Source organism: Thermobia domestica, chromosome 18, assembly GCF_964235325.1.
Source record: "Thermobia domestica chromosome 18, izTheDome1.hap1.1, whole genome shotgun sequence".
NCBI classification, from domain to species: domain Eukaryota; kingdom Metazoa; phylum Arthropoda; class Insecta; order Zygentoma; family Lepismatidae; genus Thermobia; species Thermobia domestica.
The window spans coordinates 14802948-14818067 of record NC_137471.1 but is presented as its reverse complement, the minus strand read 5'-3'; the positions used below and the strand labels follow the sequence as shown (position 1 = coordinate 14818067).

Genomic DNA, 15120 nt, shown 5'->3' with positions numbered 1-15120 from the left:
GACTAGGTGTCAAATCAATGTGGTATATATATAGCGCTTTTCCGGGGGCGGAAAGACGGACACGTGTAAAAATTATCAAAATGAGCTACGTTAGTATCGAATCCGTAGTTGTCGGGGTCGCGGAGATGATTGGTGATACTCAAGATGACATTTAAACCCAAGTTTAAGGAATATGTCAGGTGATCTGGGAATCAGCATTGCTTATCGTCATCTGTTTCACTCATTTCTTTATTATCAATGGGACAACGTCAAAGGGGTCACTCTTCATTATCCATTTTATAAGGCACTGTCCGAAAATTGACAGGGAAATGTCGTAGGCGTTTATCAATTTCACCTGATGCCGAAGAATTCACACTGGGAGGTCGGCCAACTGCTATATCGTTTACCTATATTTATGCGTCGCAATCTTGGCCTCGAGCATGAAAGAAGAAAAAAAGCTCCGTAGAAACGAATTAACCAACAGAAATCAAAATATCAAATTGAAATCACGATTGAATTGAGAAAAAGTATATTTCATTTGAAAAGAAAATTCTAAAAAAATCAAACCTTTCATACCTATTGAAAGATAGTAACTTCAAAGTTTTGCACAGCAAGAAAATTTATCATTGTTGGACTCTGCCAATCTCTCAAATTTAGATTTGCAAGAGCATAAAGCCGTCAATTTATAAGGATTGATATTTCCACGTCATTTTCTTAGTATGTTTTAACACATTAGCATTTGGTATACAGGAATCAAATGTTTCCTTTGTTCTGTTTCAGGTAATAAACATGGATACAGGAGAACTTTCGATCCCGAATGAAGTTGGTGAGCTTTTATTTAAGGCGCCATTTATGATGAAAGGATATTTGCAAGAGTCAAAGGTATTCACTGTACTGAATTTCAATATTCTTCCGAATAAGTTGTCACAAAGAAATTATGTAGTATCTTTCAGACGGTGGCCAAGTTATTACGTTTAACCTTTATTAATTTCTGTTTTAATATGTTTGATTTATGTTGCAAAATAAAGTATGTTTCAAGAATCAAACTGATCAAGCAGTCAATGTTTGGTATGCGTCACTTTGCAAGTAGCCTATCTACTCACTGTTAGGAAAAATAAACCAACAATATACACTCATGGAAAAATTAATAGCAACTCTCCTGAATTTTACGCGGATTTCCAAGAAGTTTCTACCTAAATATGCACAAACATATAATAATATATACATCAAAATAAAGGAAAATTTATATAGAATCCAAATCTACTCACAGAAGTTACATATCTGTAGAACAATTGATGATATTCAACAAAATAAGACGTCAATTGTTAAGTGAAGTGAAAGTAAGTGAAGTTAAGTGAAGCGTATACCCAATTGATTTTCGATCAAGCTAATACTTGATTGGATGTCCACGCTTAGTAATAACGTCTTTGCATTGTTGTGGCACGGAGTTTACTAAGTTTTGTATTTGAAATGCAGTGTTGCCAGACGTTTATTGCTTGAATTAACTCAACTCTCGTTGTAGGATGTCTTGCACGAATCTTATCCTTCAAAACACTCCATAAATTTCAATTGGATTTAAATCGGGAGAATTACCAGGCCAAAGAAGTTGGGTAACATAACGTAAGGACAGCATATAGTCTTTTATAACTCTGGCACGATAACAGGGGGCAGAATCGTCTTGAAAAATAAAGGAACCACCATTGAATAAATCTATACCCGCAGGAATCATTGTCGTTTCAAAAATATGTTTATTAGTTTATGCATTAATAATACCTTCAAAAATCATTACACTGGTAGAGTACCTGGAAGTTTTTAAATACACGCAGAATAAGTGCTTCACTAGTCATGCGGTAAACTCTAGCACGTGAATTATTGCCATGGTTATTTTCGTCTCATCACTAAACAGAACTTTGCGCCACTGGTCACTTTTCCAATCCTTGTAAGTTTTGGCATACTCTACGCGCCTTTTTATGTTGTTCCGGTGTAAGATATGGTTTCCTGACAGCTCTATGTGAACACAAATCCATTGATTTTAACCTGTTTCTCACTGTTCGCGGACAAACGTCGACACCAGATGTTTCCCTCTAACTTCTAGCAAGATTTGCTGATGACTAAAACTTGTCTGCAAGACACAACCGTCGCAGTGCCCTGTTCTGTCTAGGAGAGGATTTTATTTTTCGACCACATTTACCAATTCTTTAACTTTATATGCACCCAGCTTCAAGGGCGCCCATGTTGTGGTTTCCAAGGGGGGGACAAGTATAAGCGACGTTTCAAAAATAGTTTCAAATTTTGCTGTAACTAATGTAAAAATTCTATTGGATTTTCGATATTCTGAAGTACAATTTCCTCTAGGGGGGCAAGCGCCCCATGCCCCCCTGATTGGCGCTCTTGCCCAGCTTCACAAAAATCTTGGCCAGTTGCCTACCCACTGTACTTTGATGCAGTTGCATAATTGAGCTATTTCAGCATTAGTTTTGCCACACTTAATGTTTTAATCCTAGTGGTTTTATGTGGTGTAATGTCACATGCTTTACCCATGTCGATATCCGATATCAATAATTTATTAACGGTAAATCAATATTTATGGGTAAAAATATCACTTTCAAATTTGTCAGTAGAAGTAACACTACTGGACAGTGGCGTATTTAGGATCTTGTTTCGGGAGAGGCTACGTACAACACGTGAATAAGCTTATATTTTTCCTTTTGTGTGCCGACAAATTTTAATGAAGTTGTGCATATCACAAATTTATTTCGAGGAGGGGCTTAAGCCTGATAGCTACCCCCTAAATACGCCACTGCTACTAGGCCATCACAATTACGTAACCCAGGGCACCTATACAACAAGGAAGCAGAAACCATACTGCTTGGAACGCAGATTATCTTAATGAGCGCGGACCTTACTGGAAGCAACATCGAGTCATCCATTAAATGAACATTTACCATGACGGATTTTGTGTTTCCTTTCCCACACATTTTATTGAATCATTAATTGTTTAAAAATACGTAACTTCTGTGAGTAGATTTGGATTCTACATAAAATTTCCTTTAATTTGATGTATACGACGTATACGCCTATCATTGTATGTTTGTGCATATTTAGGTAGAAACTTCTTTAAAATTCTTATAAATTCGTAAAATTCCAAGGAGTTGCTATTAATTTTTCCATGACTGTATATACAGTCTTTCAGTTAAAGTTTATTTTTCACATGGAATACATAAATATATAAATTATTTCATCATCGTTATAAGTGTTCTGCTATTGTTGGCAGATCATTTGTCACAACTGAAAAGCTTCCATGCTCCACGGTCTTTCGCTAACCTTTTTGTCTTCACGTACAATTTTTCTGTTTTAATATCGTCCATTAATTGTAGTTTCCTTCGCCTCCTCCCCCTTTTTTCTGCCACCATACCCTCTAGCACGTCCCTCATGATACAGTTCCTTCTTAACCAGTGTCCCAATCAGTTTCTTTTCTTCTTCTCAGTAATATCTAAAGTTGTCTTTTTCTCCCCCACCATTTCCAACACCCTCTCATTCGTTTTCAATTTCACCCAGCTAATTCTCTCCATTCTTTTCCACACTCACATCTCGAAAAAAACTTCGTTATTTTTCATCTTTTTTTTTTTTTTTTTTTGCCTAATGTCCATGTTTCTGCCCCATACAGTACAATACTCTACACCAGTGGTTCTCAAACTTTCCGATAACGCGGACCCCCTGTGCATTCGGAAAATGATCCACGGACCCCCTTGCAATGCTGTCTGAAATTTCACATGGTATTCAAAACTATACTGATTAGAATTACCATTGACAAGGGGTCACTAATTTGAGGAATGAAATTCTTTCTGTTTTTCCATAATTGCACTGCTGAAATCCGGAACAAGTTTTGTCACCATTAATGTTAGGTCCGATTCCACGTTAAGACGATTTCGCTTTCAGGCTTTAATACTGCAAAGAACAAAAAAGGTGTGTTCACATAAGTAAGTGGTAGGGAAAGGCATCAAATATTGCTGCAATGCCTTTTTTTAGACAACTTTTCATGCTCACAGGGCAGAAATTTAGTAAAGTAGGAAAACATTTAAATTTACGAACGTAAGTATAATTTTAATTGGTTTTTTTTTAGTGACTGAAAACAATACTTTTTGCATAACAGCTGCGAGTTCCATTTTATTATAACGCATTTCAATTTTTAGGGGTCGCGTGGCTACATCCCACGGACCCCCAGGGGTCCGCGTACCCCACTTTGAGAACCATTGCTCTACACGAAACATTTCATGAGTCTTTTTCTGAACTCTTTATTGAAGGTTCCACAAAATAGTCTATTTTTTCCTCCTAAAGGTTTCTTTTACCATTATATTTTTGCTTTTATTTCACATTAGCTCTTCTATTCCAGCAAAATAACAACTAATGACATACTTTTAAATCCCATATAAATGGCTTTTTCCAAAACGGAGTCCCCACATTTTACGGAATTTTAAACCCATATTCATATGCTCCCAATGTGAAGTTGAAAAAAACGTCCCCGAGTGCATTGAAAAAAAATCTGGTAACCTTAGACTACAAAACTTTTAAAATCAAAGCAATTTGTCCATTTTTTCTTTCTTTTTAACTCAATGTATAAATTATAGTATGTAATATAGTATTTGTTTATTACAGGAATCAACAAAATGTTTTTTAGATGATGGCTGGTTCCGAACTGGTGATATCGGCTATTTTGATGAAGAAGGAAATCTTTACGTTACTGATAGAAATAAAGATGTATTCGAGTACAAGTTTCACCATGTAAGTACTTATAAATAGACATAATCAATTCTTTATAGGATATTCATCTACAGAGTAGGACTCAAGTATCCATTATAGGGATTCTTATTCTAAGGTGAACCTACTTCACTAAAATCACAACATACTAGATGTGACCAAAAAAATAATAATAATAATAATAATAATAAGTTTTCCTAAAGCAGAAAACACAAAGAATACATGAATGTGACCTTGAAACATTTACTGCCACATATACAACACAAATGACACTACTTTTCAACATATTTACCACCGGAACTCAGACACTTGGCATACCGTAGGATTAACTTTTGTATTCTGATGTCTTAAAAGTCAGACGCCTACAACTGGCTGTAATTTTTCATCACTATCAAAATACTTACTGGACACGAATGTCTTGAAGTCGTAAGACGACTTGAAAATTACTCGGAACAAGATTCGCGTTGTACGGCGAGTGACAAGCAACCTCTTACAGTCGTTAAACTAAGACTTGTTTGACTACCTACCGTATAGCCCAGATCTTGCTACGAGCGACTGTCATGTCGTCTTACGACCTCAAGACATTCCTGTCAGGCAATCGTTTTGATAGTAGTGAATAATTGCAAAGGGCTGTCACATAGGGTTCTACTCCCAGACTGTAACTGTCGCAATTAAGATCGAGAAACACGTAAACAAGACATGTTCCGCCGGCTGAGATTCGACTGCATTTTCATGACCCAAGTCCTTGGCAGTACGCTCGTGACGTGCTGATTTAATTACACAGTTTCTGAGCATAATGACAGGGAAGTGGGAAACGCACTAGAAAAAAAACAGAAAATACTTGAGAACAATGAAGCAACGAAGTCAAAATTTATGATGTACGGTATATTGTAAATTTTCAAGAAGTTGTTTGAAAAGTTTATTTTTCATTGAAGAGCATCTGCGTGATAAAAAAAAAAAAAAAGAACGTTATTCAATGCAAATCAATTTCTTAAGCTGAAATATTGAGAAATTACGAGTATTTACAGATATTTCGTAAGCTAACAAAGTACGAAATTCAAGGATGTCTTGAATAATGATCGCATTCTTGTTGATTTGAGTTTTGATTAGATTTTGAGTTTTGCGTCCCTTTCAGCAACGAGGCTATTTGAGACGTAGACCTACATCTTAGTGTAGGATCCAAATCACATGAGCTTCTGCCAGAAATCGAACCTGGATCTACCGTGCCAAAGGTGCGTACGCTAAAGACCGCTTTTTTTTTTTTTTTTTTTTTTTTGTAAACAGACAGGTTTTGATATATTATTTTACAAAACGACATTACAAAAACACCATTGTCAGGATTGTAACTTTGTGATGGTGTGTTACGGTTATCGAAAATGAGCTTAAACATAGGCATACGTTTCCCCTACTCTTCTTCGACAACAATTTCTCAGAAAATAATCGGAAATCAAACATAATCTCTGTGTGCGTGGGTTTCCTCGGAGTTCTCTCGTGTCATCCCAATTTCTTCATTCCATCATTTCATTCATTCTTATCATCACTGTCTCCTTTAGTCTACACGACATAAACATGGGACGTAAAGCTCTAAGATTTCATTCCATTTTTTCAGCCCTTTTTGAAATTTCACATAAAAAGAAAGAAAAAGGTGGGAAGAAAAAGGGGTTAGGTGACAAATGTAATAAGACAGTCATATGTCGAAATCTTTTAATGTTAGAGAAATGTTAGGAAGATGAAATTTGACATTTAAACTCCTTATTGAATACAAGTAGCCATGTATCTACGCGTTTCCGAGAATTTTGCTTTTAACGGGAGAAGGAGGGTAATTTCTAGTTTTTTTCCCCCATCAAAATATAAAAATGAGTTTCAGATTATTCTTATCATAACATGAGAGTGGATGAACCATTTGAAGTGAACTTTTGAAGATAGTACTTGGATCGACATGGGTTTCTATCGTTTCACTTTGATTGAAATGCGTAGTTCAAAGGGAAAAAGATTTTAAATTTTTCACAAAGATCAATATGTTAAACGTATTATTCCCGTTAACTTAAGTTGTTCATTTACCCTTTCATCTAGTATGTCTGAAGTTTAATGTACTATTAAATATACTAAACCGTTTCGATAATCTCTGCGATCTTTCTCAGTAGATCTGGGTAGCTTTTTTTTCGTTTCTCAAAAGTGTCATTTTGCACTCTTCCGTGTGCACAATTGAAAGATGAAGTAAAGAACATCATGATGCAAATTACTTGAAAAAAGACTTTTGAAAATGTTTCTTTAACATACTTCACACTAAAACTTCTTTTCACAAGGACTAATGCAATGATACTAGTTTGTAGAACTAACTTCTTAAAAACAATTTGTAGAGTTATTACTATAATATTAACCGTAATTTTGTAAATAAAACTTAGATGGTTGCACACTCCTTTAGCTAACAGTGGGTAATTGAATAGTTAAATATTTTTTACAATTATGTAATAAATACTTAAATAACTTACTATGAGATTGCACTAAAACACTGTAAAATTTTTGATTACATTTTACAGTTGCTGGACTGACGAAATTCATTAAAAATTTTCAAACATGATACAAAAAAAAACATTTAAGTACATATACACTTGCTTCATGCAGATATAAATTAACCTAAACATACATGCTTACTTTATACTATGACATAATTTACAGTATTTTCCATGCTATCTGCTTCCTCTTTAACGGAACTTTAGTAAAATCAATGGATTAGATGATAATTCTTAATTTTGAAACTTTTTTTATTAAAGTAGTTTGAAAAATGTATATAGAAAAGTAGTTTCTAAGAAATTATTACTACACGGTGGTCCGAAAGTGGGCGTACCCCACTTTAGTTTCAACAGTATAGTATTAGTTATGGTAGAATGTCTGTTTACAGTTACTTTAAAGTCTTAAGAATCTTAAGAGTCATAAACATCGGTATGATCACCATCCATGTCCTAACATAGCTGAATTCTGCGCCAAGTTCTCGCAGATGTTTTGCGGAGATACTCGGGAGTCACGAGGGTGAAGGCGTGTTTTACAGCTGCTCGTAATTCCTGCGTTGTGTGATATCGAGTGTTTCCTGTTGCTTTATGAAACCCCAGACATTGCTTGGCAATGTTACCAGACAATGCCAAGCAATGTTAGCAAACAATTGTGGGTAAAACCTAAAACCGTCAGAAAACACCAATTAGGGACACCCGGACCACGCTATATGATAGTAAGGTAATTATTTATATACTGTATAATATAAAAACTTACATAAGCAATATATGGCTTAAAGAATTTTCACATATGCGTTTTCCCAGCCTTGTTTGCGAACAAAAATTATTAAATAATATATGGAGCATAAGTTGTATTATCCTGTGGAAGTGTTAGGTTGATTCTCTTAATACAAACAATCTGTGCTTCAATTAGAAACTGCTTAAAGGCATAGCAAATATTATTGTTTCGTTAGTTTCAATGGTAAATAATTTTCCTTCTATTCGTTTCCATATCATCAGGTATCTCCAGGAGAATTGGAATCTATTATTTTAAAGCTCCCCTATGTATTAGAAGCTGGTGTTGTAGGTGTACCTGATAGAGAAAGCGATTGTCTTCCTCGTGCGTACGTAAAAATCAAAAATGATTCTCTCGTCACAGAAGAGGATATTGTAAAATATGTTGCAGGTATGAGATGTTGCGTTGGTATATAATTAATTGGAGTTAATTTGTAGCATGAAGGGTGAAAGTTAATAGAAAATACTATAATTCCTGCTTTTTGATTTTTAAATTTTTCCCTTGAAATGTTAATTTTCTGATATTTCGAATAGTTGTCATAGAATAGTTTCGAATAGTATATATATATATATATATATATATATATATATATATATATATATATATAGAGAGAGAGAGAGAGAGAGAGAGAGAGAGAGAGAGGTAATACATTTGATCACATAAACAAAACTCAAAGGAAAGTCATATATTAGTGTCCTTGCTATAGGATGCTAAGCTTAACTTCGAGAAAGTAAGGCATTAAAGTATTAAAAATCTTTTGAATAACTACTCGATGCATCTAAAAATATCACTCTTCCTTACAGTTGTCGAGTTGCTTGTTGACGTAAATAGAGCAGGGAGCTTCCTTATGTCTTTTCATGGTTTGTGTACTGCTTCTTACCGTGGGAGACACAGACACCCAGGTCTTAACTAAACTAACTCTATGGTCTATGGAACCCGAAGGTTCAATGCCGTGTTTACAAAAGCTCTCCATTGACTTTCATACTTAGCTAACGGGATACAGTTTGTACTTCATATTCCTATTTCCGAGAGATTTATCTTAATATTGTCTTCCCATCTGCGCGTAGGTCTTCCTAATGATCGTTTTCCAATTCGATTTCCAGTTAAAACTTTCAAAGCGTTCCTACTTTCTTCCATTCTGACTACATGACTTGTCTTCCTGAGCCTCCCAAATTTGATTACCCTTACAATGTTCGGCAAACGGCATAAATTATGTAGTTCCTCGTTATGAAGTTTCCGCCACTCCCCATTCCCATTCCTCTTGGGTCCGAATATTCGTCTCAGAAACAGTCTACGTTCTTTCCTCAGAGTAAGCGACTAAGGTGTTAGTCACGGTAAAAGCTTTTGATTCGGATCCAAAGTTAAACATTACGCCTATTTGTCATATATATTTGGTGTTAAAAAGGACCTTAAACTCTCTAAAGGTAAATGGAAACCAAATACCAGAGCAAAGTCTCTTCGTTCATCAACCTCAACTTGCGTGATGGGAAACATAAAATATAAGGTTACTAGTGCAATATAGAAACCTAAAGAATCTGAAGGGAAAAAATTGGGAATAATAAAGGTAGACTTGCTGTAGAAACTTGTAAAGTTGAGCAAATAGTGGAGGGTACTTGAGTGAAATATCCTTATTATGATCACGAAATGAAATAACATTGTCCACATTCCGTATGAGCTTGCGTCAACGCAAAGCAAAATATACATTTGAGTTAGCGATAATTAGTATAGCATTTTACAATTGCTTGTTTTAGCTTTCGCATTGCGTTGCATTTCGCAAAAAATTTTCTAAAATTGATATGGAATGACCCTAAAAGTAGGATTTCTTCTTGGAATAAAAACAAAACAGAAAGTAATTCCAAACTGGTAATTTTGCGAGAAAGTAATAATAAGTCAAGATGAAAGCCAAACCGTAAAATCTGTCAGTTGTGCAATTTACAACTTCGCCTCAAGTTACAAGGCTGAAGAATCATACCATTAAAAGTTACTACTATTAAAAGTGTGAGATGAACAATGATTATGTACAATATGAATGCAGTCGTTAATAATGGAGAAAAGACAAAACAGTTTCGCAATTTAAAATAGATAGAAGTAGTAAAGAAAAGACAGTGTGACAATCTATGACAATTTTTTACCAGGTAGAAGTATGAAACGGTATGACAATGTGAGCTGGGTACAGAAGTGTAGACAAAAGTGGAACGGTAATATTAACTAGGCACAAGAAGTAAAAGCAGAACGTGGCTAGTAGAGTTCTGTAGATCTTGGAAATACCAAACAGTATTTGAGCAACAACGTGGAACAAGAAACAGATTAAGGAAATGGCAGGCAAAAGCAGATAGTACCAGATAAACTACATACAAATTTGGGAGAACCTCAGAAACCAAGAGAAAGTGAGCAAAAGCTACCAGAAACTAGATTTTGACTTGCACAAAATATAGTTCCAATAAAGAGACTACTAAGTGTATAGAAGAAAGAGGAAGCAGACAGACTATGTAAGTGATAGACATGGTAACAAAAGAAACACTAACCAAAGCTTCAACACACACTGTATTTTAAAATATAATGTGTAACGGTTTCGGATATCTAACATATCTTTCATCAGACACTATAGAACATAAATGAAAATATAGTCATTCTTTTGAAAAAGTCTAAATTCTATTGGCTGGAGCCTTCAGCCAATTCCGTAGGTCTCCGTAGGGTACCTAGAGTAGGTAAAACGCCTACCTCAAATAGAGAGAATTTAGGAAGAACATGTACATTAACCTAAAATGGCTGAGGAGAAACGATTACCGTATGAAAAAAGGTGAATGTAAGGGAAAACGTGGCTTCTTTCTAAACAGACCAACAATTAATTTCTATGCATGGATTTAGTTTAATTTTTATATGTAGAAGCACATTCTTAGAAGAATATTTGTTTATACAGGAAAGAGGAGGCACATTTGAATATTTTTTTATTTTTATTTCTAATTGCATGTAGCACGAATTGCATGTAACACATATTGCCACAACATTTTATTTTTCATGCAAAATTTTCACTGCTAACAAAAACACAAACATGAGCCAACCCAATACTTCTTTTATACATATTTATAGCAGAAGTCACAAAAGTTTAGTTAATGTAACATATAAATAAATCTTTGTTAGAAAATGCTTGTCTGGACATGAAAGATAATAAACAAGTGCGCATTGTTCAAATTTGTCCTCTCCCCAGCAGATTTGAACAGGCATGAGATATATTTGAACAGCCGCCTTTTTACTTCGCAACAAAGGCATATCCAAACGGAGAATTTTGATTTCTCATTGTGTTCAATACATCAAAGTCAAATTAAAGAATTTGACTGTCGTCTATTCGACCTTCTCGAAAACTCAAACACAGATGAAATGAGTTACCAATGGCACTCATAATCATGTAGCGCCTTATCATCGTCCCTGAACACAATTTCAGTCCAATATGTAATATCCAAAATTACTTATTATTATACACAATTCATCATTTACCCATCTTCCCTGTTTGCAGATTTTTTGAGAAAGATATACAATATACCCTGTTAAATATATGCCAATAATAAATGATAATATCTCAGAAACCAATAACGATAGGATCATTTGATTTCAATCTTCTGGAAACGAAACCATGGAGTGTTATCAGCAGCACGAAAAATGACTATACACACCTCAATAGATCGCAATGTGCGCTCCTTTGGTTGCTGGACAGATGTTTAAGGAGCCATTTAATCTCCGTTCAGGTGTTGTGTTAGCATTTGAAGTGCCACGGACACATTTGCAGCGATGTCGGAAGATCTGGCACTTAGTCTTGGCTAGGGATGGGCAAAACCGATTTTTATAAAAACCAGAAACCGGTTTCTAGAAAAACTGAAACCCGAAAAACCGGCATATCGGTTTTCATGGAAATCGGTTTCGGTTTTCTTCAACAACCGGTTCGGTTTATTCACCGAAACTGGTTTCAATGAAAACTTCTGGAAAACAAAACTATTTTTGTGGAAACGGATTCGGTTTCCGGAGAACAACGAAACATTATTCTGGTCAGAAATAGAACAAATTTTGAAAAAAAAAAAAAAAAACGAAACTGGTTTTGAAGAAAGCCGAACCGGTTTCAAAGAAAACTGAAACCAGTTTTGAAGAAAACCGAACCGTTTTTTTCTAAAAACCGAAAAACCTGTTTTTGTGCCCACCACTAGTCTTGGCACTGGTATTCTGTACACAATAACCTTGACGTGCCCTTTGAGAGAAAAAAAAAGTCTAGCGGACAAGTAAGACGACCGTGGATGCTATTGAAAATGTTCATGACTTGCAATCCAAATATTTTGGAAATTGTTCTTCAGGAATTCTGACAGTGCGGGCCTCAAGCGGCAGGTCTTGTATGGTTGGAACATGTATCCATTTACCGTACATCATAATATTCCAAACTGATCTTTAAGTCAACGCACATCACACATTTAATTTAAAGCTGTCGCGTTTATAATCCACAATGACGTGGATATTGTCCTCACCCTATATTCTGCAGTTATGCCTATGCATTTTACTTAAGATATGGTAAGTGGCTTCGTCAGTACATGCTACTTGTACGAGTAAGGAATTGCCTTCATCATTGCGCAATATCATTTCAATAAAGAACTCCACTATTCCCGTCACTCATAAACAAACACGAAGCGCATGCGCTGTTGCAATATTTCGTCTGCTAGTGATAAAACCAAGGATGTTATAAAATAGAGGATCTGCCCATACAACAAAATCATGAAGCCAGACGTTACTGCTTCGCCACACCTACGCTGCCCACTCCGCGCCACTAAGATCGCAATGTTTCGAGCCAACAATCGTGGCGGAAACGAGAGTAGCCAATCAGACGTGAAGGCTCATACGATGCTCGGTTGTTTTTTGGCTTCATTGAGTTTATATGTTGAAGATACGAATGGGCAGATCCTCTATTTTATAACATCCTTGGATAAAACTCAATATTTTTTTCTTCCAGAGGAACCAAACCGAACAATCCTGTTCCTATTATGGGACAGACTACTAAAAGTGATAAAACTCTAACCATTTTTCTTTTCCCCATTACCTTACCACAATAGTAGATAATGTTATTCTACACTCGAAAATACGAAACGAAAGAATGTTCAGTGTTGTCATCCATAGAAATTACAGTGTGTCCAGAATATGAATTACCCAAAGAAAGTGTAATTTTAATAATTTTCTGTTTATTAGAAAATAATTACAAATATTATTTAAACAGTAGTTAACAAGGAGTCAAGACAACATGATAAGTCATCAATTACCATTGAGTTCATTTTTCTAGTCGTTGTCTTTACCTAGATTTTTGGGTAATTCATATTCTGGTTACTCGGTAATTTCTATGGATGGCAACACTGAAAATTCTTCCGACTCATATTTTCGGGTGTAGAATGACATTATCTATTATTATGGTAATTTACATTTCATTATCTCGTGTCACTTACGAAAAACGGGCAAAAGAATAACGGTTAGCTTTTGTATCGTTGTTAGTAGTATTCCCCCGTTAATCCCGTATTTTAATTTACAGTAGAGCGTCGATTATCCGAAGTAATTGGGGGACATGGGTGTTCGGAAAACTGGTTTGTTCGGATAATCGAACTGTACATGTTTATTTGCCATGCGCGGAGCGGCCCGCCTCAACTCTAAGCTGGCGCAGCTGTTGCTGTGAACAGCTTTGATACTGCCGCTACTTCTACAGCCAGTGCCAAACCGACAGAAGTGTGCTGATTGTTGAATCACAGCGACTGGCGGCTTGGCCGGTCAGCAGCGCCTTATGAAGGCCCCATTAGAAGCAATGTCCCGCCAGCGGTGGCTCAGTGCGGCGACTACTGTGGGAAACTTGGTTTGGGAGTGAGGGGGATGATGGACGGTAGGGTGGGAGAGTAACAGGTGCGAACGAGTACACAGTTCGGTTAAGCGGTCGTTCGGTTTACCGACGTTCGGATAATCGACGCTCTACTGTATTAGCATATTTTCAATTGGACACACATATTTTCATATTTTCAATATTGATAATCATTTTTCACCGTACTCTTCCTTACTTTCAGAGAGGACAGAATCCTATAAGCATTTACGAGGAGGAGTTGTTTTCTTAGAATCTCTACCGCATACAAAAAACGGAAAAGTAGATAGAAGTGTACTCAAACTCTTAGCGAGAATGGAACAGAAGTAAATTATTCCGCAGTTGTAGACTTTAGTTCCTACATTTGTCTGAGAGTATATAGGAGTATCTGTGTGCAGTGCATATTGTTGTTAAGCTTTAAGCATTTTGTTCTTAATAGCTTTAAGAAGAGTAACTTACCTCTTGTCTAAGGAAAGTATTAGTAAACTTGTTTCTCTTATTTTATTTTGTACATTTTCATGTATTTGTTTCTAAAGATTTACAATAAATGTTTATTACCCAATGAGAGAAATTCTTATGGTATTCCATACATTACAAGTTTGTATGTAGAAGTCACAAAAGAAAATGATTCAAGATGTGGTAATGAAAGGATTAATTCTTCTTTTAAATAGAAAACTAACTTACAGACATAGAATATTATATTTTTCTAAGGATTTCCTCATTATCATTTGCAAAAGACTGTGTGTATATAAGAGGAATATCCAGAAACTCACATTGCGGGGGGTACAGCCAGGGAACGGGCGAGCGCCACCATTTTGTGCAGAGACTTCCATCCGTTCAATAGGCAACCAGTTGTAGAGGTGTGTGCTCGTGTTGCTTTTGTTTTCTCCAGAATAAATTGTTAAGACGAGTGTTCCAATTGAAAAATCCCGCCAGTTGTAAACTGAGGTCGGTCGTACGATTTTTTTTTTATTTTATTTTATTTTATTTTATTTATTTTTTTTTTTTTAAAGCACTAAACTGATTGACATTCATCGACAATTGTGTGAAGTTTACGGTAAAGATGTGATGTGTGAAAGCAGAGAGGTATTGATATCTCATGTTTAAAGTTGGCCACACAATTGTTCACGATGAAGACCGAAATGGCCAATGGGCGACCGAGCATTGTGACAGATGAAACTGATGGCGAAACTCAGTGCCAAGGTTCGTGAAAATTGCCGTTTTACGAT

The 15120-nt window shown here is 35.7% G+C and overlaps 1 protein-coding gene across 1 annotated transcript in view; it reads left to right on the top strand.

Annotated features, from left to right (window-relative positions):
• Positions 1-14447, top strand: part of LOC145675439 (luciferin 4-monooxygenase-like) — a 53886-nt gene extending 39439 nt beyond the window's left edge. The window contains exons 10-13 of the mRNA XM_081745858.1: positions 760-861; positions 4636-4761; positions 8247-8412; positions 14097-14447. Of these exons, the coding sequence (XP_081601984.1) occupies positions 760-861; positions 4636-4761; positions 8247-8412; positions 14097-14221 (519 nt within the window). The 3' untranslated portion in view covers positions 14222-14447. The remainder of the gene's footprint in view (positions 1-759; positions 862-4635; positions 4762-8246; positions 8413-14096) is intronic.
• The last annotated feature ends 673 nt before the right edge of the window (positions 14448-15120 follow it).